This window comes from Bombina bombina, chromosome 6, assembly GCF_027579735.1.
Source record: "Bombina bombina isolate aBomBom1 chromosome 6, aBomBom1.pri, whole genome shotgun sequence".
Classification (NCBI taxonomy): Eukaryota; Metazoa; Chordata; class Amphibia; order Anura; family Bombinatoridae; genus Bombina; species Bombina bombina.
This window is the reverse complement of record NC_069504.1, coordinates 583,960,756-583,985,573: the sequence shown is the minus strand read 5'-3', so window position 1 is coordinate 583,985,573 and position 24,818 is coordinate 583,960,756. Positions and strand designations below refer to the sequence as shown.

Below are 24,818 nucleotides of genomic sequence, written 5' to 3'. Positions count from 1 at the left end.
GATCACCTATCTTCCTGTTATGTTTTCTATCAAAGTGTGCAGACACAGTGCGGTTCTGGTATCCCTTCTCAATGTTATAAATATGTTCGTTTAATCTAGTTTTTAAAAGTCTTGAGGTACGTCCTATATAGATTAAATTACAAGAACAGCGTAAGAGATAGATATACAATTCCCAGTGGGAATTGTATATATACTGATTTTCCCAGTTAGCCATATACAAATTGGCGTAACTGGGCGAATCAGTATATATACAATTCGCACTGGGCGCAATATCTGGTGTCCTATCGCCGCTACATGGATGACCTGTTTTTAATTTGGTCAGGGAGTGAGAGCCAGCTCTTAGAATTTATGGAATATTTAAAAAGCAATGAATTTAAGGTAACCTTGACTTGGAATTATAGTAAAACCAAGGTAGAATTCCTTGATCTTGAAATCTATATTGAAAATGATATACTAAAATCGAAAAATTATTTTAAAAGTATAGATGTCAATAATTATATTAGCCTTGACAGCTGCCATCAAAGGTATTGGCTAAAAAATGTACCAAAAGGTAAATTTGTTCGCTTAAGACGTAATTGTAAAGATAAGGAGGTATTTAGGGCTCAATCAACAATTCTAAAAGAACGATTTTTAGAAAAAGACTATTCAAATACATTCTTAGAAGAGAAAATAGAAGAAGTAACAAATATGGATAGGACTGAGTTATTGAAATATACAATTAAAGATAAAAACAATATGGAAGGGTTACATAATAATCTTGCTAATAGGTTGATTTTTCAACACAGTACACAAAGTAGTGAGTTGAGGAAGATAATTCAGAAACATTGGGGTATACTCTCAAGGGACTCTAGTTTAGTTGAATTTTTAGGTGATGGTCCAAATGTGATGTTCAGGAAAGTTCCTAATCTGAAACTACAACTTTCCCATGGTATTAAGGAATTGGTCAAAAATGGAACAATAAAGAATTGGCTGCTACCATCCCAAATGGGTTTTAGAAGATGTCAATATTGCAATGCATGTAAATTGATGAAAAAGACCGCAAAACTATGTAATAAATTTTATTCAGCTGACCATAAGAAAGAACATGACATTAATCAGTTCATTACCTGTAATAGCAAAAATGTTATCTATCTCTTACGCTGTTCTTGTAATTTAATCCATATAGGACGTACCTCAAGACTTTTAAAAACTAGATTAAACTAACATATTTATAACATTGAGAAGGGATACCAGAACCACACTGTGTCTGCACACTTTGATAGAAAACATAACAGGAAGATAGGTGATCTAGAATTCCTAGGTATTAGAAGATTGGAACATAATTGGAGGGGAGGGGATATTCAGAACAGTCTGGGTCAGTTAGAAATGAAGTGGATACATATTATGGACAGCTTCATTCCTAATGGACTAAATAAGGATTTCGAAATCCATCACTTTCTGTGAAAGTATTTTCTGTGAAAGGCATAGGAAACCCTAATTGGTTGTAGTAACAAGAAGATACTAGGAATGTAATATATGACAGTTGTGAAGCATACATTACTTATAAGAAATAGGTACACAAATACAAATTTAAGAGTGTGTATATATAAAAGTTAGATATGGATTTTAATTTAAGGCCACTAAATAAAATACATTGTCTCCTATGGATCTATTTGGTCCAAATATGTATATATGCACTACGTGGGTATTAATATAGATATTCCTACATAAATATCTGAAATAACGAAATTAATCATTTAACATAAAAACAAGATGCAGATTTGATACTCTGTAAAGGAGCAGGGATTTGATGTCTTAGTTTACATTTTAAAAATATTACGACAAATGGTATTTTGTATTAACTTATTTTTGCAATATGTTGCTTTGTCTTAACCATTATATATATATATATATATATGTACATAAATCTATTCGGACAAAGTAAAAGATCCATGACATTGGTAGAAAAAAGCATTGCAGCGACACTTCAAACAGATGCCCTTTTTCAAGATGGAGGGACAGACTTCAAGTTTCCATTTTTTTCATCAATTAGAGGTTTAAAAGGACTCATGGACATGCGCACTTTATTCCTTGAAAAAGCTGATCTAGCGAAACGTACATCGGAATTGACACTCTCTTGGGTCTTTACATCTGCTTATACACCTGAGGGAGGAGCGGTCTTTCTGGCACTGAGAAGTGGTGGTTCTAAGCGGTTAAGATTCTGCTTGTCCATCCATCTTCATCCAGGACTGGCATCGACTCTTTTGAGTAATTCTATAGTTATTATTACTCAGTTACCCTTTGTAAGAGGTGTTGTAAAAGCATTTGTGACGCTTTTTATGTATTTTAATAAATATTTGTTTTAAAAGATTTGCCTGAGAGTACTGTTTTCCCACCAGTATAAAGTGGGAGTGCGCATTTCCCTGAGCTTGGTCATAAGCTCCAACAAATGTGAGTAATCACTCGTTAAACAAGCAGAAATGTTGCACTATAAGTGGTTACAGAGTCACACTATGTTGCATATTTTGTTTCCTTTTCCTTGAGAACACACGGAGGATTGCAGAAGAGTGGAGAGACCCTTCCTAGAAGAATTATATATCCTTATATATGAACTTTTATTTATGATTCACTTTTTGTATTTCATAATAAAGAACACTAAGCCAATGAAGAAAAATTGATAATAAAAGTAAATTGGAAAGGTATTTAAAATTGTATGCTGTATCTGAATCTTGAAAGAAAAATTCTGTGTTTCATATCTCTTTAAAGAATCAATGACTATAGTACTCTAGCTGTCCATTGTTCTTCTCATAGTACACAGCAATCATATAGAGAACAGGGCAAGTATCAGCATTATACCTCAATAAAACTGAGATTTAAGTGTTTAGGATGTATTTAATGGCATATTACTTTATTTTACATCGCAGGTTCCACATGTTTATTATTCTTATGAAGGCAGGTTATTAACTTTACATTTTGTATCCCAAGGACAACAATGTGTTTCACAAAAATAATGTTTTAACTGCCACTCTAATGCATATTGTTTAATGATTAAACTGTAAGATCCAGCAAAGAGCTATGTTGTAAATGCAAAGGGCTGAGTAAATATATGAAAGGTGAGTCACAATCCCTCCTAGGTCTTACCTTCAGGTCAAAAAACAACAAATTACTGTAGTGCTCTGTAGACTACCTGAGGGCAATAGAAGGTGCAGGAAACCACGACTCCATCCACAGTGTATATGTCAATCAAAACAAATCCACTGGCATCCACAGTCAAATTATTTTTCGAATGAAATTTCATCAACATGTGAATGATGATATTTTATATTAATTTGATAGGTAGGAATATTTGACAGAACACCTGCTCTATATGAAATGATTTATTGAATACCTAAGAGTCCTGTTTGGGAGTACTTTGCTATGATGAGTTTTTTTTAACTATTTTTTTATTTACAGCCCTATGATTTGCTGTTAAAATACTGATGCATCAGATTGACATTCATTCTCATATATTATTTCTAAATTCTTTCCAATTAAAGCCCACTAGAGGGAGCACTTTATAGTTTTTTTGTTTACATATTTAAAGGGATATAACACTCACACCTTGTAATAAATTTTGTGAGTTTGGATATCTGTGAGCTGTCCTTGAATTAGCTAAACTGATAAACTGAATACCATGATCATTCTTCAATGAAATAATGTATGAGTCATTGCTGGCTAGGATGCTCTGTGTTTCTTTTTTCTATATAGATAGATAGATAGATGGATAGATAGATAGATAGATAGATAGATAGATAGATAGATAGATAGATAGATAGATAGATAGATAGATAGATGGATAGATAGATAGATAGATAGATGGATTAGATATATAGATCGATAAATAAATAAAAAATAAATAAATATATATATATACATACTGGGATTGTAGTTTTCTTTTTGAATCCTCACTCTACAAACAACTTTGGCTGTACAAGGGAAGGCTGTAAAATGAAAAGCATTGTGTTTTTAGGAGTAAATGACTTTCTATTGCCATTGCCTTCTGGCCTAGATGCCACCACCTGCTGCCTATTTGATATGACAAAGGCACTGTAGTTACTGACTTATCTGTCCATATAAGCAGCAGAAGGGGGTTGTACTGTAGGTGCAAGACACTAAAGTAATGTAAAGAGGCTTTAAAGAGGCTGGTTGGTCAACAGAACTACTTTGTCATTATAGAGCAAATGTGTGCCCCTTAAATAGGGATATTGGATATTAACTTTTTTTCTGTGGGTCCTGGAATAAGGTCAATATTATTATACTAAAGTCCCTCAATTGACAGAATCATTCATCTGTATATTCTGACCAATGTGCATGCATAAGCCAGGTCACATTTTACTGGGCATTTAGAGGAGGTGTCACAATCCTTAAAGGGACAGGTAACCCCACATTTTTCATTCATGTTTCAGAAAGATCATACATACAATTTAAAACAACTTAAACTAATTTCAGTTTGTATTTGTAATAAAGCATATTCATAGGAATTATATGTTGTAAATATGTCTTTGTGTTGTTCACTTTTGTGTGTAATTTTATATTTTTTAGTGTTGAAAATGCAGAAGATCCAGTTTACGAGAGTTTAGAAGAGTTCCACGTGTTTGTCTTAGCTCATATTTTGAGACGGCCTATTGTTGTTGTTGCTGATACAATGCTTCGAGATTCAGGCGGAGAAGGTACTTTTTATCCAAATAAACTTTTTTTTCTAAAATGCTTGTAATATCATAAGATTATTTTTAAAGGGATATAAGACCCACACATTTTCTTTCAAGATTCAAATGCAGCATACAGTGTTAAAAAACTTTTACTTGGGTTATCTAATTTGCTTTGTTCTATTGGTATCCTTTGTTGAAAAGGATTAGCAATGCATTACTGGGAGCCAGTTGCTGATTGGTGACTGCACATAGAAGCCTCTTTTGATTGGTTCACCTGATGTGCTCAGCTAACTCCCAGTAGTGCATTGCAGCTTCTTCAACATAGGATAATTAAGCAAATTAGATAGAAGTAAATTGGAAAATTGTTTAAAATTGTTTGCTCCGTCTAAATACTGAAATATTTTTTTGGGGTTTCATGTCCCTTTAACACCTTTTTTTTATTTACCTATCAAAACTATATATTTTCTTTAGTAGATAACCCAAGGTATTGAGCTAGGCCCCTTTTGGTATATTCCATGCCACCATTTCATCGCCAAATGCAATTATATAAAAAACATCATTCACTTTTTCACAAACTTTGTGAGACCTCCCCTGCCTCCTGCCATTATCTATGCAACCGCATATATCTGGTGAGATTAGCGGCTAGCGTTCCCAGTAGAGCGGCGCCCTGTGGTTGTGTGAGAGTGCAGGCCAGGTACTGTGTCATGTGATGTCCTTGTGTGCTCCTCGGGACTCCACTTGCTGTCTCTGTGGCCTCCAGAATGCCCACATGCAGCGGTTGCTGGCGATCATCTTTTCTAAGGCGCCCGTGTCCCAGTACAGTACTGTAGATTTTGCCACAACAGCGTTCTAACATCCTTTGCGCGTAGTAGCGCCATCACCTTGACAGACACACAATCCTGATTCTGTACTCTCAGGTCACATTTATACTTTTTTATCCCGCTGGCAGCCAGAGCACACGGTCACAGATAGAAGTTTTTGGTTGCTTTTTTTAAACCGCATACCCTGGCGGTTTCATATTGCAGCAATTTTAAATTGCGATTAATCGCATCATACAATTAATCGTATGATATATTGTATATATATTTAAAAATACAAGGAAAGAAAACAAAAACAAAGCATTTGCCCCTATGTGAAGAACATCGGAATGTAAAATATTTACAGTATATACACACAAAAACCCTTATTTTATTTTTTTTCATATTTTCAGATATTTGAGTGTAAAGAGCTCCTAAGTATATATACATATGTACACGTGTATATACTGTATGTATGTATATACATATATACAAATATAAACATAAATACACTTCTATACACATCTATACATATAGATACATATATATATATATACTGTATGTATGTATACACATATATACAAATATAAACACAAATACACTTCTATACACATCTATACATATATATACATATATATATACTGTATGTATGTATATAGCCCTTCCATTCAAATACCTTGTCATATACCTTTCAACCCTTATTACTTTTTTTTTATATTTATATTAATATTTTTTATTAGATACTGTATATATGAGTGTAACACTTTATTTTAATATATTTGTTGTATTTAATTATTAACTTTTTTTATCTCTAACCCTTTGGTCTTCAGTCACGTTAACATGACAAGCGCAACTGTAATGTTGTCGCTTTTACTTTCAACAAGTTAAAGCAGGCACAATATTTTGTACCTTGTAAGCTAGCTAATAGTCATTAAGCAAACATGCACAGTAGGCCAATCATGTCTGGATACAATTGCCATTTAGATGGTTTTGCAGTTATGAGGATGGATTGGGATTGTAATAGGTTAAGCTCACACATGTAAAAGGGTATTTCCCTTACAAACTGAACAAAGGCGTTAATTGAAAAGAACTTTACTGTAACCTTAAAGCAATAGTCTACTTAAAATTAAACTTTCATGATTCAGATAGAGCATGCAGTTTTAAGAAACTTTCTACTTTACTTTCTAATTTACTCCTATTATCAATTTTAGCAAGAATGTAAGCATAGGAGCTGGCCCATTTTTGGTTCAGAACCTGGATAGCACCTTCTGATTGGTGTCTAAATGTAGCCACCAATCAGCAAGCACTACCCAGGTTCTGAACCAAAAATGGGCCCAGACTTTTGACTAGACTATTCCTTTAAGAGTGATACAAATGGCATTCAGATGATTTAGCAATAATGAGGATGGATTTAGGCTGCAATAGGTTCCTTGTGAACTCGCAATTGTGCAATCCTATTTTAAAGGGTGATTATGAAGATGCCTGTGCTAATAGCGATAATCATGACAGCAAGAGATTGCAAAACAAGGAGAAAGGGACAGCACTCCCAGACCGGACTGGGTACACATCCAATAACCCCTAAACAGGCTCAGCTTTGGTTGCTATGGCACTCACTTAAAGCTACACTATTTCCAGAGTCACAGGCAGTTAACCCCGGGCCTGCCTGGGTGCAGGTCCATAGGGAGAATAACAAAAACAGACACTACAACACACACAAAAAAAGTCCAGCACTTGCTCACAAGCTCTCAGCTAGGATTAAAAGCAAAACTGGAAGAGTCAATTAACGAATTTGGCCAAATGGGACAAGCCCAGGTACCACGTCAAGGTCTCTTCCAAAAACCTGGGTCCCTAATACAGCCACACAAATGCAGCCACGCACACAAATGCAAGCTAATAATCAAACAAAACAAACTGGGAACAAGTCAGGGTTCACAGACTTATGTAATCACCCTGGGCGTAAGCAAAACAAGGAGAAAGGAACAGCACTCCCAGACTTAACCGGTTATACTTCCCATGACCCCTAAGCAGGCTCAGCTTTTGTTGCTATGGCACTCACTTAAACCTACACTATTTAGTCAAATGTGGTTTTGCTTTTAATCCTAGCTGAGAGCTTGTAAGCGAGTGCTGGACTTTTTTTTGTGTGTTGTAGTGTCTGTTTTTGTAATTCTCCCTATGGAACTGCACCCAGGCAGGCTTGGGGTTAACTGCCTGTGACTCTGGGAATAGTGTAGCTTTAAGTGAGTGCCATCGCAGCCAAAGCTGAGCCTGTTTAGGGGTCATGGGATGTGTAACCAGTCCGGTCTGGGAGTGCTGTTCCTTTCTCCTTGTTTTGCTTACGCCCAGGGTGATTACATAAGTCTGTGAACCCTGACTTGTTCCCAGTTTGTTCGATTATTAGCTTGCATTTGTGTGCTTGGCTGCATTTGAGTGGCTGTATTAGGGACCCAGGTTTTTGGAAGAGACCTTGACTTGGTACCTGGGCTTGTCCCATTTGGCCAAATGCGGTAACTGACTCTTCCAGTTTTGCTTTTAATCCTAGCTGAGAGCTTGTGAGCGAGTGCTGGACTTTTTTTGTGTGTAGCAAGAGATTGCTCCATGCCATTTCTAGCTCTTGGCATCCTGTTCTTACTTTACCTGCAGAACCACTTAACTGCACTGGATATCAAGTACTCCATACATATACATGTAAATGAACATAGGTAAATGTGTTCGCTGGTCACTGCACATGGACTATACAATAACGATGAGTAAAGCTTTAATGAATTGATACCATGTATGTTAATATACCTCTAAAAGGTCTCCTGTGGCTATTTCAAAGTGTCTTGCACATGTGCAATATAATAGAATGATTCCAAATAGTCTTGGAATTCTTGCAAACATGTCAAAATGGAGTTGAGTTTGAAAAAAATAGTCTCAAAAAGCTGTTGAAAGGTCACTTGAAAAAAGGCATTGATTGCCGAGCTCCTTGTTTACAAATAGAGCTTTTCTCCGAGCCGAATACAAAGTCCCAGCAGTGGGAAGGGAAGTAGCGGAAAATGTACTTTTGAAAAAGAGCCGGAAAAGGCTTCAGCCGATATATTGTGATTGACTCATTTGATTGATAAAACAAAGAAGCTTTTTTTTGTCTTGAAATACTAATCAAACTATTATGTTTAGTTCATTATTTCAGGGGTATTACTGCAAAAAGTGTTATATTGATGTGCACTCCAACTCAGTCTTTCTCCTTTATAGCATTTGCACCTATTCCTTTTGGAGGAATATACTTACCTCTTGAAGTACCGCCTAACAGATGTCACTGCTCACCGCTAGTCTTGGCTTATGATCAAGCTCACTTCTCTGCACTTGTATCCATGGAGCAAAAAGATCAACAACGTGAACAAGGTAGGATGAGTTTTTCGTTAATAATATGTTTGATTAGTCGACATGCAACAATTGCCATATTGAATTCCATAAAAATATTTCATAATAAATATAGTACTTGCTATATCAGACAATCATACAAAATATACGTTTCCAAAGGTACATCATATGTCTTGTTCCCAGAGTATTTAGCACTTATACAGCCATTTTATCCTAGGGTAACCATAATAAACATATAGCAAATAAATCTATTTTATTTCATTGTGGAAAATATGAGGGGAGGGGTATGAAGTTCCTCAAAATGTCTCTATGCATAAGAGTCAATGAGGCCCACAATTTATTAAATAACAAAAACAAAAAAACCTTCACCTGAGGATTTCTTTGTGAGCCTATAAAACAAACACTTAATGACTTTACTTGCGTTTCTCTCAGTGGGCATGTGTCAGAGATTATTTCTGAGCCTGCTGTTCTTTCCCTATATCCATAACCTGTTGGGGAGCGTGGAGGAGGCATTCAAGGGGACAGTCACAAAGTATACAAGCTCCTTTATTCAGTAACTTATTGTTACATGAGTATTTGATTTTTTTTTAGTTTTCATTTAAACTCTCATTAGTTTATTTGTCCTATGGCTGCCTTGGAAATGCTTAAATTGTGCTTCAAGTTCCTATGGGAAATGCTGTATTTCAGAGGTCTGTGATCAGCAAGGACGAATAACTACATCAAAGACAACACTATGGGACCACAGAAGCTGTCAGATCAAACAATATCCATATCATTCTTAACGTATTAAGTTCCTTCCAATCCTCCTGTTACTTAAAAGATGAACTGCTGTTATATACAAAAAGTTGTAGGAAGGTGTTTTCTCAGCCTGACACAACTAAGTTGCTTTCAGTTACTTCTAATTGGTCTCAGAGTTCTTCCTTGCCAGTTTTATATCGGCAAACATATCAGCATATGTAACATTACTTTTAGAACAACTGAAATTATAATCTATAACATATATAGATTTTTTTCAACCTAAAGACTTTACAAGTTTTGGTGAATTAAGATGTTATTACAACCCCAAAAAAGTACTTCCTGTGCTGTACAATTTGAATGAGAACCTACTCTTTCTATATAACCTTTATGTACCAGTTCAGTAAATATTTTGATAATAGTCTACAGTTAAGAAGTAGATCTTTTACACAGCACAAGAGGTACATAGTAGTACTACTCAGTTCCCTGCTGTCTCTCTTCTCGCTGTGCAGTGACATCATACACACAGAAGCATTGTGCACATGCACTTTCCATTTGGCATTTTCAAACTTGTTATTATGCTTCCAAAATTACTAAAACTATTGATGTGTTTATTTTTATTATTAGTATTTGAAGTAGGACAATCAAGGTACATATTTTGGTCTGGTGGGCTTTATCTTAACAGACTAGTTTCCCTTATAAATCTTTTTAACCTAAACCGTAATCAACATATTAATATGGATTTTATGAATGGGACATAATTCTCTCTAGAGACATAGCTCTTCAGGTCAGAAAATTGCTCTTAAAGGAATAGGTTCTGCACTGAGCATTCTTGCCATTAGGGATATGGAGAAAATATTCAAGACCACCTTTAGAGGCAGAATATGACTCCCTTACATAGATATTATTTAAAAGATCCCCAAAACAAAAACATCCTACAGATGTTAACATTTCAAATAATTTTAATTGAAATGCAGAAGGGTATACAGAAATGTCTTAATAACGATTATAAATAAGCATTCAAACATTATAGGACAAACAATAGTGAGCTCATGTACACCACATAAAGCAAATAAATAAGACAGAAACTGAAAAGATGGATTGGAGGATTGAGAAGCCCAATCTGAAGATTTATCTTAAAGGGCCATAATAGTCCAAAATAAACTTTCAGATAGGGCATGTAATTTTAAACAACTTTCCAATTTACTTTTATCACCAATTTTGCTTTGTTCTCTTGGTATTCTTAGGTGAAAGCTAAACCTAGGTAGGCTCATATGCTAATTTCTTAGACCTTGAAGGCCATCTCTTATGTGAATGCATTTTGACCGTTTTTCACCACTAGAGGGCGTTAGTTCATCTGTGTCATGCAGATAACATTGAGTTCACGTCCATGCAAAGGGGTTAAACACAGAGCAAAAGTACTGCCTGGGACCTGCAGGGCACTGCTAGTACCGAGAAAAAAACGCTAATGATTCAGTCAGCAGCGCTAATCGCACAAATCAGATGTGTATTGGTTGCCATTCAGGACCAACAGTGCTCTGCGGGTCCTGAGTGATACTTAGACTGTGTTTTTTTTAACCCCTTTTTGTGGTTGATTGATTTCATAGTAGTGCAGCATAGATATTACATGCTCTAACGATTATAGCTTTTTAATGCCATATTCTGAAACTTGTTGAGGAATGTTAATCTAAAATCCAATAGCAAAGAAAGACAATGCCTTAACCAACTTCCCAATCTAATGAGGTGTATGCAGGCTCCCCTCTAAGCACAAAAGCCTAAATATATCCCTTCTCCTTATGATAAAAGACAATCCATATATTATGTGATGCAGATTTTACAGTTCTTGCCGTAAGCTTAAAGGGACATAAACCCTCAAAACATGACTCAGATAGAGCATACAATTTTAAAGAACTTTCCAATTTACTCATATTATAACATTTTCTTAGTTTTCTTGTTATCCTTTGTTGAAAAGCTGGGATGTAAGCTCATGAGTGTGCACGTGTCTGCAGCACTATATGGCAGCAGTTTTTACAACAATGTTATACATTAGCAAGAGCACTAGATGGCAGCACTGTTTCCTATACCTACCTAGGTACCTCTTCAAAAAAGAATAACATGAGAACAAAGCAAATTTGATAATAGAAGTAAATTTGACATTTTTAAATTGTATTCTCGATCTAAATAATTAAATAAACATTTTGGGCTTTGTGTTCCTTTAAGCCAGAATTAGAAATGACTTAGACCTTCCCCTTGATTCTGCTTGCTTCAAATATACACATCTTTTAATCTTTTAATAGAATGCTTCGTTACACCTATACATACTGTTTCCAAAATATGTTACTGTTTTCTGAATGTCAGATAAGTTTCCTTCTTCATGTGTCAGTGGGGATAGGAATTAGGCATGACACCATTGGCAGTGGATTGGAAACCTATCTTAACCCTTTAAGGACACAGCTTTCAGTTTGCTCAATTGTTTTATGACGGAAAAATTCCGTCATATGTCCTTAAGAGGTTAAACAGACAACCAAACTGAGTCACCTGTTTCTTATTTATGGTTTTTATTACCTTTGAATATTCAGTAAATGAGAACATAAAAAGTCTTGTAAACTTGATCTTTGTTTGCTGAGTCTTAGATATCTCGTGAATAAAATATCTCTATACCCTAATGAATTAAATCCATAGCTAAGAGATTTATATTAGCTTATTAACCCGTATCTTTAGAGTTAAAACTTATTTTTCATAAAATGTGATTACAATAGGAATGTAAGCCCAATGAATGTATATATATAATGGTTAGATACTACTGTGTAAATAAATTCTAGATTTATTTTGAACCATATACATAAATTTTCTAAAAATGAAAAGCTCTTCACAATAGAACAAACAAACATACTATGATCAATCAAGCTGTCCTTGGACAGAGTTAAATAATAAATCACTTACATGAATGTAATTATGTATTGTCACTGTTGATGATTATTGTTTCCTTCTAGAGTTCTGCTCATTAGTTCAATAATGAGTAGTTGTTGGTGCTCATTAATTGTCTTCATAGCAGTATCACCAGTTAAATGTTCAAGCTGGTTTGAAAAAGTCAGTGTTTAGAAATTGCTCATGCAGTTTTAATGCCAATAAACGTTACCATTTCTGCGATATATACTAAAGAAATCCCTATATTAGATAGGAAGGGCATATATATTTCCTTCTTAATAAGGAGAGTCCACGGCTTCATTCCTTACTGTTGGGAAATACTGAACCTGGCCACTAGGAGTAGGCAAAGACACCCCAGCCAAAGGCTTAAATGCCTCTCCCACTTCCCCCGTCCCCCAGTCATTCTTTGCCTTTTGTCACAGGAGGATGGCAGAGAAGTGTCAGAAGATTTTGGAGTTGTTCCTTAGGAGGAGTATCTGCCTTTCAATATGGGACTGGAGTTTTAAGTAGTCTTGTCAGCCTGTCAGTGAGAGCATTGACAAAAGTTAGAGTCTGGAGATGCAGGGAGAGTCTTTCTGCGAACCCATCCAGACTGCCTGCTAACAGCTCCTTAAGCAATCAGTGCTGACGAGTTTAACTGCCTGCTTTTTCTTCACTCAAGTCCATGTCAGGAGCTATGTTACAAGACTGTCACACTTGAGAGGCTGTGTTTCTGATCCACAGCATGGATTCTGGTAAGATTGTTTCAATTTTTACATATGTTGAAAACACTAAAAGAATCTTAAAGGGACAGTATACTGTAAAATAGTTTTTCCCTTAATGTGTTTACAATTGCTTTTTTTACCAACTGCAGAGTAAAAATGTATGAAAATTTGCTTTTTAAGATTTATTTGTGTATATTAATGCTCTGATTTTGTATTTTCAGGCCACAACCTAATAAAATGGGTTGAGCTTGTATATATAATCAGATCTCATTACTGTATCACATTGTGCACATATACCTGCTTCTTTATCTTATATCTGGCCATAAACCAATCACCAGTACTTGGAGAGAACAATGTAAAATCAACATTTTATTACCTTATCTCTGCTATATCCCACTGGGAGTGTAATCTCTTATGCTGGCTGTGTTTACAAAGCTTATCTATAGCTTGGACCTGCGGCCACAAACTTTCAGAATAGGTGGGGATACCACATGCTAAATCAACTATTTCAAATGCCAATATAAGGGTAAAGGAGCTACTTGTAAACAATTTAATACAGTACACTCCAGCAGGTAAAGTGGATCATTGGGAACAAATTAAAGGGGAGAAATGTTTTGAGTAAACTGTCCCTTTAATAGAATCATGGGTTAATATCTCATGAGGTTATTGAACAGTGGGGATTAATCAAATGTGATGCTTTGATTTTATGCTGCTTTATGTGTGAGATTCCATTGGGCTCATAGACTGTTTGTTATGTGGCTGGAACACACAGGTCTTTACTTTCACTTTGAATGATGCACAGCTTGTAGCGTGGCGCTTTTTCTCATAGCAGGAGCGGTCCTGCCTTGTGCACCACGTGACCGGGAGTGGTCACACTTTCATTTCCTCTTTCCTGACCGAGCTTGCTGTCGGAGAAGATGTTTTTTTCTCTGTTTGGCCTGGGTCTAGGTGGTGGTGAGTGCCCCAGCCATTGGGAGTATAAAGGGGTCGTTTTTGTGAGAAATAAAAAGATTGTTTTATTCTGTGTCCTACTGTGATTAGCGCAAGCTATGGAGGATTCTGATATTCTTAAGGGTACTCCATCTATTCCAAATAGTAATACATATTTATATTGCCCTCTCAACTGTGTTCCACATGCATCAACAAAGTTATTATGTCTAAGAAGGTTAATCCCTTTAGTACCAAAGAGCCGTCCACCTCTGAGGACTCGCCATCCCGTGAGGTCCATACCCATCAGTCATCTCCCTCATCACATGCATCTTCCCACAGCATGCCTAAGCCTTCTGCTGGAGGGAGCCTTTTACCATCAGATTTTACCGTGCAGTTAAAAGTGGTGTCTGAGGTCCTTAGTGCTTTACCTTGCCCTACCAAGCGAAAGGTTAAACATAGCTCTCCTGTCCAGGGGTCATCAAGTGATTTATTGGATTTATCTGTTTTTCAATTATCCAAGGATGGGTCACACTCTGAGTCTTCAGAGGGTGAACTTTCTGGGTCGAAGTCTGCTACCTCTAGGCCTCCTGCTGTGGAGGAACCAGCCTTTAGATTTAAGATTGAAAACTTACGTTTTCGTCTAAAGGAGGTTCTGTCTACATTAGAGGTTCCAGAGGCCAAGCTGCCTGATGAACCTTTGATCACTAAATTAGACAAAGTTTATGAGGACAGGATAGCGCCGTTAACTTTTCCTGTACCTGTAAAAATGGCGAACAATATTAAGAACGAGTGGGATAGAATTGGATCTTACTTTTCCCCTTTGTCTTCCTTTAAAATATTATTCCTGGTTCCGGACTCTCAATTGGAGTTATGGGGTTCCGTCCCTAAGGTGGATGGTGCTATCTCCACATTGGCCAATCATACTACTATCCCACTTGAGGATAGTTCGTCGTTCAGAGAGCCGATGGATAAGAAGATGCAAACTTTTCATCATATGGGAATGTTTCATCATATGGGATACTTGTTTCAACCGGCAGCGGCTGTTGCCTCGGTTGTTGGAGCTGCGGCCTACTGGTGTGACTCCTTATCGGATTTAATCGAGGTGGAGGGTCCCCTCAACGTTATCCAAGAAATAATTAAGGCCTTGAGAATTGCTAATTCTTTATCTGTAATGCAAACTTGCAGATCATTTGCATAAATGCTGAGATTTCTTGTTTTTCAGTGCAGACCCGTCGGGCACTCTGGCTGAAATCTTGGTCTGCGGATATGACTTTTAAGTCTAGACTCCTTTCCCTCCTTTTTTAATGAACAAAAGGTTTTATTGAGTTTTACAGTGTATAATTTACATTTGACAAAGAATTTCATCTCTGCTAAATTTTAAGTCATTGAACATGGTTAAACATACCTCATATACAAAAGCACAAATTAAGCATAATATATTATTATCAGTAATAACCTCTCAAAACCCTGTGGAGGAGGGTGCCCAGCCAGTAAGAAGACCCATGGTGCTCTATCTATCACCCCCCCCCCCTGCCCCGGGGGAGACTGGATACATCCCAAAGGGAGGGGAAGGGTAATGGGATGTGACCCACCCAGACAAGCTGAGCAGGAGCGGGAGAGGCAGGGGGGCACCCACTTCATAACTCTTTTGGTTTTAGTCAGGTGTTCTGAATCTTTGCTGTCTATTTCTAGCTTCAGAGTACATTATCCAGGGTTCCCATATCCTCAAAAATTGCTCCTTATTGTCTAGTATGTCTGCAGAAGCACTACTCATCTGATAGTAGAAATCAATCTTATTCTTGATTAACAAAAATGATGGCACTGATGTCTTCCAGTATCTAGCTATGTTTAGTTTAGTTATCGTACAGATAAGTGCTATTAATTTATTAACTCTTGAATTCAGACCTGGTAGTGGTTCATGTAGCAGTGCCTGAGTAGGGGATAAATTAATTTGTCTTTCCAAAATTTCACTCAGAAGAGATGACGTTTGGGACCATATATTAATTACATGACAACAATGCCACCACATATGGGAGTATGTCCCTCTTTCATTGCAACCTCGTAAACAATTTGTGTTAGCCTGAATCTTATGTATTCTGGAGGGGTGAAAGTACCATCGGAATGCCACTTTTATGAAATTTTCTTTTAAATGGGCACATATCGAAAAAGAAGTGCCAGACCTAAGAGTGTCACACCACTTTTCTGCTGACCAGGTGAAATTTAATTCAGACTCCCATTTCATCATGAATGGTAATTTATTTAACTTAGGAGGTGTATTGAATTGAATATAAAGGTCGGAGATTGCTCCTCTAATCCTACTGGTGGCCAGGCACAACCTCTCTACATAAGAACTAGCAGACATCTTATCGTTACCTAAAACTTCAGCTACCCTGGCTCTCAACTGAAGGTAGTGAAACCAACTGGCAACCACCCGACCTTTTGAGTTCAGCATACTGATGGAAAGTTATAACCTTAGTCCCCTCAAGAGCATCTGCAATTCGATATAGTCCCTTGTTTGCCCATTTCTCCTGTGTATCTTGGTCATAACTAGTGGATAACGTTACCAGCGGGGTCGCTTTCGATCCCCTCTGAAGCAAGGGGTATTTGGTTGTCAAGGTGTCCCACATTATCAATGTATGTGCTATGGTGATAAAGGATCTCCAATTAGTGGGTCTATCTTTTTTTTTAGACCACAAGAGTTTATAAATAGGATATGTCTTCATCATGTCTGATTCTATCTGTACCCATTGGATTTTATCTAAATGATTATGCCACAGGGTGGTTTGTGCCATTCTAGCCGCGTAATAATAGGATGTTAAATCCGGCAGCCCCATCCCTCCTCCCACCTTATGTCTACTAAGGGTTTGTTTGTTTACTCTAGATCTTTGGTATTTCCATATAAAAGCTATTATGTCTTTTTGTATTTTCTGTAGTGTTGAGGTGGGTACATTTATAGGTAATGACCGAAAAAGATATAGAATTTTAGGCAGAACTGTCATCTTGACCGAAGTCAATCTGCCATATAGGGAGATATTAAGCTTGTTCCATCTGGATAGTAAATTTTTAATGTGCGTGAACAAAGGTATGTAGTTTAGTTTATATAGATGATCCAGATTGCTTGGAATGTTAATGCCCAGGTATTTCATACCCCTGTCAGACCAAGTAAAGTCAAAATTCAGTGTTAAAAGTTTTTTAGTGTGTTCTGGAAGATGTACACTAATAGCCTCACACTTATCATTATTAATCTTGTAACCCGAGATATTGGCAAATTTGCCAATAGTCGAGTATATTAGGGGGAGAGAGATCATAGGTTTAGTGACAGACAGAATAACATCATCTGCAAACAGGCTGATCTTATGTTCCTGGTCTTGTATTTTAATGCCTGTAATATCTACGTTTTGCCTGATGCTGGCTGCTAATGGTTCGATGCATAGTGCAAATAGTAGTGGTGATAAAGGGCAGCCCTGCCTGGTTCCATTAAGAATTGTTATAGATGAAGACTTATACCCAGCTATTTTAATAAAGGCAGAAGGGTTAGAATATATTGTAGAAATAGCCACACAAAAATTTCCCGTAAAGCCCATATGTTTTAATACTGAGTCCAAATAGCCCCATCTTACACGGTCAAATGCCTTCTCTGCATCCAGGGAAAGAAACAGAGAAGGCACAGCCTGCTTGGATGAGTAATCTATGAGATCTATTACCTTCCGAATGTTATCTGGAGCCTCCCTGTTGCGAATAAATCCCACCTGGTCCTGATGGACAAGTTTTGGGAGAATATCATTTAGCCTGACTGCCAGGATTTTGGTAAACAATTTAATGTCTAAGTTAATTAACGAGATAGGTCTGTAATTTTTACAAAGTTGCTTGCATTTTCCAGGTTTAGGCAACACTGATATACGAGCCTCTAGAAGTTCCTTAGGGATCTCTCCACCTTCTAGCATATGGTTAAATATTGTAACTAAGATGGGGCTAATATCTTGCATAAGTGTTTTATAAAAAATACCCGAGTATCCATCAGGACCAGGTGCCTTTCCAATCTTTAGACTACGGATTGCTTGTTTCACTTCTTGAGTAGTTATTCGCGCGTTCAACTTATCTAAGTCTCCCTCCTCAATTTTAGGTAGTTTACAGGCCTGCAAAAAATTATTGGTATCTAAGGCTAAATCAAGTGGGTTACCTTGTGTCGGTATAGTGTATAGTTTTTGATAATATTGGGCAAAAGTATTCGCAATGATCTGCGGGTGATTAGAAACCTGTCCATTCGATGTTTGAATTTGTGGGACAGAAGTTATCCTAGATATTTCTTTTAATTTAAAAGCCAACATCTTGTCCGGTTTATTAGCTTGTATAAAATATTGAGCATCCACAAGTTTCAAGGATCTGGTTGCCTCGCTTGTCAGCAACTTATCTAGTGAATATTTTCTGTCTTTCAACAATCTGAGTGTCCTGTCATCATGTGTTAAATGATGTTGGGATTGCAGATTCTGTATATCTTGTTTTAAGTGCTCAATCTGTGCTACATAACCCCTATTCTGCTTATTGGATTCTTTTATCAAGATGCCTCTCGCAAAGGCCTTTAGTGCCCCCCATATATGCATAGGATTAGTCACTGAGTCATGGTTTGTCTCTAAAAAGTTTGCTATTTCTGTCTGAAAACTTTGTGTGAAAACTTTGTCTCTAAATAAAGTTGGATTTATTGTCCAGCTTCTGCCCCTGTAAGGGTCAATCAAGCCAGATATTCTTGTCAACACTATATTATGGTCTGACCATGTTGCAGGCAAAATATCCGAAGCCATTATCAAAGGAGTCATGATCTGGCTAAGTAGAATATAATCAATTCTAGAATACACATTGTGTACACTAGAGTAAAATGAGTAATCTCTGGTTTTCGGGTTGATGTATCTCCAGCTGTCCACCAAATTATGATCTAATAGAAAGTCATACATGAGTTTTTTAGAGTTTTGGGAAGAAGGTTTGTGTGGGATCGATGATTTATCTAATTCTGAATTAAGTACCAAATTAAAATCTCCCCCTATGATTAGCCTTGATTTCTTCCAAGTAGTAAGCAATTTACCTATCTTAGACATAAAAAGGGCTTGAGACTCATTGGGAGCATATATGTTGCCAAGAATTACATGTGAGTCATGTATTCTGCCCTTAACAATAATAAATCTGCCAGACTTATCTATTATTACCTCATCCTCTTTGAAATTTAGGTCTGAGTGGATTAAGATGGACACTCCGCATTTTTTAGATTGGCATGTGGCATGGAATTTGGTGGGGAAACCTCTATCCCAATACTTCGGGGTTTTCACTTTTGTAAAATGGGTTTCCTGTAATAAGATTATGTGGGCCTTCAGGGATTTATATGTGTCTAGAGCCTTACGTCTCTTAACATTTGAGTGTAACCCTCTAACATTGTGAGAGACTATATTTATAGACATTTCTTAGTCATGTGAAAGATGTTCTTATTACACATGTTGAAAGACTCACCAACTGCAGTACGGCTGGGTCTCCCTCCCCCGGCAAATACAGATCTATCAGCCACTTTTTGCAATGTACGTGAAGGCATAGGTTTACCTGCTTGTAGTGCACAAGTAGTTGAGGTGGAAAAACATTTGTCAATTAGTTCAAACAACAAGAAAACAAACAACAATGAACCAGTATTGGTCATAACTAGCAATAGGAATCCTGTAAAGTTAAAGAACAAAACATCATGAAAAATAATAAAGAACATAAAAAACAATATGAACTTCAGACATATAATATCAGCACATTAGATACATGTCTCAGAAATGTCCAACATTTGAATCATTGGAATGACCCAAATGCATGAATGAATGAATGAAAGGTGGATCTCTTTCTGACTAATCCTTACTAACTATTTAAACAATGACACACAGGAGTTCTGAGTCAGATCTCATCAATTGTGACAAGATTCTTGAGTTAACCCCCATAAGAAAAATCCAATGAGGTCTCTGACTCCCCCGTTTGGGGACATGAAAGAATACTTATAAGTTGTCTCTTCGACTCAGGTTGGGCTTTCCGAATCATTATTTCTCCTTGGAGTTTTCCCATTTTTGAGAACTGGTGTCCAGGTACGTGTCAGAGCTTTTCGCTGAGGTTTGGGCGATTGTGCTGGATGGGGCGTTCCTCTACCGATGTGAAGTTTTTTCAAAATCGACTGTCCTTCCTCAACTGTGGCACAGGAAAAAGATGTTTTGTCTACTGTGAAGGACAATCGAAAAGGAAATCCCCATCTATATTTGATTTGGGCATTGGCTAGGGCTGCTACTATTGGTTTGAATTCTCTCCTTTTCCTCAAAGTAATAGGCGATAAATCAGCAAAAATTTGTATTTTGTGGCCTTCATAGGTGATTTCTTGAACTCCTCGGACAACTTGCATGATTCTATCTTTGATGTGATAATAATGGAGTTTTGTTATAACATCCCTGTGAGCTCCCGGAGTTGGAGGCTTGGTTAGAGCCCGATGTACTCTGTCCAGAAGGAGAAATGATGTCTCCTCATACGGCAATAACTGTTGGAAGATCTGAGTTACAGTATCAGAGAGATTGTTATATTTTTCTGGTAAATTGCGTATGCGGATGTTGGATCTGCGTGATCTGTTTTCCAGATCCTCCAGATGATCTTCCAATTTCTGTATTTGAGCTTGTTGGGAGCTTACTGTGGCCTGTAGTTCCCGGGATTTCTTCTACTATTTCATCAACTTTATCTTCTATAGCCGAAGTTCTTTCACCTATGTCTGCGATATCTTGCTTTAGTTCTGAAAAGGCTGATCTCATTTCCTCATGAAACATTTGTTTTATTTGCTTTAAAAGGGCCTCGTTTGAGGTATTTGACTTGGGCGGAGATGGAGAGGAATCCGCTATATCTTCAACTGGTTCCATCTGTTGAGAGGAATCTAACATAGCTAGTTTCTTTTTCTGTTGTGATTTTGATAAACACTCTTTGACTGACTGCGTACGGCTTTTCATATTGAGGGCACTGTTAGGAATGATGTATTAATAGAAAGAAGAGAGAAACAAACAGAAAAACTGAAATGTATTCTGTATAGAACCGGCTTAGTGGTTTTGTAGCTTCTGTTGCATAGAACAATACCACTTTGTTGCCAATATAGCAGCCTCACAGCCCGAAATCTTTTTTAGATATCCACCTATATTATTATCTACTCAGTCATGTCCGAAAGGTTCATCCATTAACCATTTAGTCCCACATCATGTCTTCCTCTGCAAAAACTTGCAATAGTGGGCGAATTATCTGGACTGATGGAGAGGGTCTGAATAGGGTATTGTGTGTCAGGGCCGGCTAAATATACCTCTCCTGTATTCCTTGTTGCCCAAAGGCCTTTAGGCTAGAGGATGAGAGATCAGCGAGTGGAAATAGCCCCTGTGAGTACTGTATTACCCTATTTGTGGACCATCTGTTAGATGATCATCATGTAGGATGGTAATTATGCTTCACTTTAGTCCAAAATATGAGCAGTTGCAAAAATAAAGCACTCAACTCCCCAGGGAAGCTGTCCTCACAGGACCATCACGGAGAGGGAATCTTGGATATGACCCACCAGTACTGGGACTGGCAGGAAAGGGGTGGGGAGAGAGTGCTAGTGTCTGCTGTAGATATTTCTCCAAAACTGTTAATCAGTAGTAGCCAAACAAAGCAGTTTCTGACCGCCTCAACTCTCCAGGACTGATTAATTCAGTATCTCTCCTTATAGTCTCTAGATGTGTCTGCCTGATAAAGTTGGGGAGCAAAGTTGCAAATACTCTTTAAATGAAAGCCTGAGTGGGGGATGGTAGCTGTGATATTATTGTGCTGCAGCATGGAAATGCACCTAGTTCAAAAGTCTTTCACCACACTTGTAATTAGGATGATGTGCTGTTATTAATGGCTCTTGCTGCACTAAACCTCTCTGGCTCCCTCAATATATAATGTGCCAACCCCACCTTTTCCACTCCATAAAAAATGCAAAAGGAGAGAAAAGTGGTAATGAAGAAAAAAAAAAAAAAAGAAGAAGAGAAAAATTGTCTTTAAAATGGCTAAATCACAATGGGCTTTTTCTCTTTTTCAATTGAGCAGATCTTCCTGTAATGGAAGGCCCACCTTGGGACACCTCTCCAGTTATTAAAGAGTTATGATGCAGGGTCTTGAATGTCTCTCCCCCACCCAGCTTCGGCCGAAAATGTGGATAGGCCCAGGGCCCTTTCTCTGCTTTATAAAGTGCCCCTTTCTCTTAGCTATGATGTCAATTAGCCCCACTAGTGCTTGACCACATCTGTTACACTGACCTTGGTAGTTTGGTGATCTTTAAAGAACTTTTTGTGAGGCCTTTCGATCCGGTGCAGGCCGAAGCCGGGGGGTTTCCTGGTTTTGTTCTGGTTCTCAAAACCGGATTGAGTTCAGTTTTTCCCAATCTAAAAAAGGCTCCTTGTATTGATAATCCTCTGCTTGGGGATGTTGCTCCTTATCCTTTTAAGGCTTTATTAGGTCTCAAAAAGCACTTTTTATCAGTTTAATGGAGTATATAACACAGAGCTCTCCACAAGTGCTGCTGCTTCATTCCTTTCCCTTCCTTTTAAGGGAAAAAAATGTATTTGGTCCAGGCCTAGACTCCATTATCTCCACGGTTACAGGGGTCAAGGGTTCCTTCCTACCGCAGGATAAAAAGAACACGTCTATGGGACAAGGCTCTAATTTTCATTCCTTTTGTTCTGAGAAATCCCAACGACAACAGTCCTCCTCTAAGCCCGAGCAAGCCAAGAGTATTTGGAAGCCGGCTCAATCCTGGAATAAATCCAAGCAGAACAAGAAGCCCGCCGAGACCAAGTTGGCATGAAGGGGCGGCCCCCGATCCAGCGCTGGATTGCGTAGGGGGAAGACTGTTGCTGTTTTCAGAAACTTGGTTCAGGGACATGCAGGGTTCCATGGGTCCTGGAGGTCATAACTCAGGAATACATGATAGGTTTCAAATCTCAACCACCAAAGGGCAGATTTCTCCTTTCAAGCCTGTCTTCAAACCCAGAAGAGAGGGAAGCCTTTCTGGTGTGTGTGCGGGATCTGTCCTCCCTAGGGGTCATAGTCCCAGTTCCTATCGAAGAAAGAGGTTTGGGATACTATTCAAACCTGTTTGTGGTCCCAAAGAAGGGGGGAACTTCCCACCCGATTCTGGACCTGAAATGCTTAAACAAGTTTCTAAATGCCCCCTCGTTCAAGATGGAGACAATAATGTCCATCCTTCCATTAGTTCAGGAAGTACAGTTCATGACCACTATAGATCTGAAGGATACTTACCTTTATGTGCCAATCCACAAGGATCACTTCCAGTTCCTAACGTTTGCGTTCCTGGACCAGCACTTTCAGTTTATTGAACTTCCGTTTGGTCTAGCTACCGCTCCAAGAATCTTTACAAAGGTTCTAGGGGCTCTTCTGGCTGTTGCCAGAACCCGGGTATAGCAATAGCTCCCTACTTGGATGATATTTTGGTACAAGCACCATCTTTTCGTCTGGCGGAGGACTATTCAGTATCTCTTCTCTCTCTTCTTCTATCTCATGGATGGAAGATAAACTTAGAAAAGAGTTCTCTGATTCCAAGCACCAGGGTAGAATTTCTGGGTACTATAATAGACTCTATATCCATGAGGATATTTCTATCAGACCAGAGATGTTGCAAGCTAGCTTCAACATGTCTTGCCCTCCGGACCTCCATAAGGCCATCTGTGGCTCAGTGTATGGAGGTAATTGGTCTCCAGCATGGACATAATTCCCTTTGCCAGGTTCTGTCTCAGACCGTTACAACTGTGCATGCTGAGGCAGTGGAACGGTGATCATTCGGATCTGTCTCAACAGATTTTCCTGGATAACCGGTCTAGAGAGTCACTCTCTTGGTGGCTCTGTCCAGATCATCTGTCCCGAGGGACATCCTTTCTAAGACCATCCTGGGAGATTGTGACTACGGACATGAGTCTATCAGGATGGGGAGCTGTTTGGGGTGCCAGGAAGGCACAGGGCCTGTGGTCTCAGGAGGAATGCTCCCTCCCGATCAACATTCTGGAACTTTGAGCAATCTTCAATGCTCTGAAAGCTTGGCCTCTTCTGGGTTTGTCATGGTTTATCAGATTACAATCATACAATATAAACTCTGTGGCTTACATAAACCATCAGGGTCGAACTAGAAGCTCCCTAGTAATAAGGGAAGTATCTCAGATTCTGGAGGGGGCGGAGGCCCACAGCTGTTCGCTGTCAGCGATCCACATTCTGGGTGTGGACAACTGGGAAGTGGATTTTCTCAGCAGACAATCCTTTCATCCGGGGGAATGGTATCTCCATTCTGAAATGTTTGCGGAGATATGCTACAGGTGGGGGACGCCGGAGATAGATCTCATGGCGTCTCGTCTCAATACCAAGCTACCCAGCTATGGGTCCAGGTCCAAGGATCCTCGGGATCCTCAGGCGGAGCTAATAGATGCATTAGCAGTGCCTTGGAGGTTCAATCTAATTTACCTTTTCTCACCGTTACCACTCCTTCCTCATGTAGTGGCCCGCATCAAGCAGGAGCAGGCATCAGTGAAACTGATTGCTCCATCGTGGCCGCAAAGGAAGTGGTTCGCGGATCTGGTGGGGATGTCATCTTCTCCTCCATGGAAGTTACCTTGTCGCAGGGATCTGCTGGAATC

The 24,818-nt window shown here is 38.2% G+C and overlaps 1 protein-coding gene across 1 annotated transcript in view; it reads left to right on the top strand.

The window, feature by feature from the left end:
- OTUD7A (OTU deubiquitinase 7A) overlaps positions 1-24,818 on the top strand; it is a 423,923-nt gene that overhangs the window by 318,226 nt on the left and 80,879 nt on the right. Inside the window, exons 9-10 of the mRNA XM_053719344.1 lie at positions 4,561-4,688; positions 8,696-8,845. Of these exons, the coding sequence (XP_053575319.1) occupies positions 4,561-4,688; positions 8,696-8,845 (278 nt within the window). The remainder of the gene's footprint in view (positions 1-4,560; positions 4,689-8,695; positions 8,846-24,818) is intronic.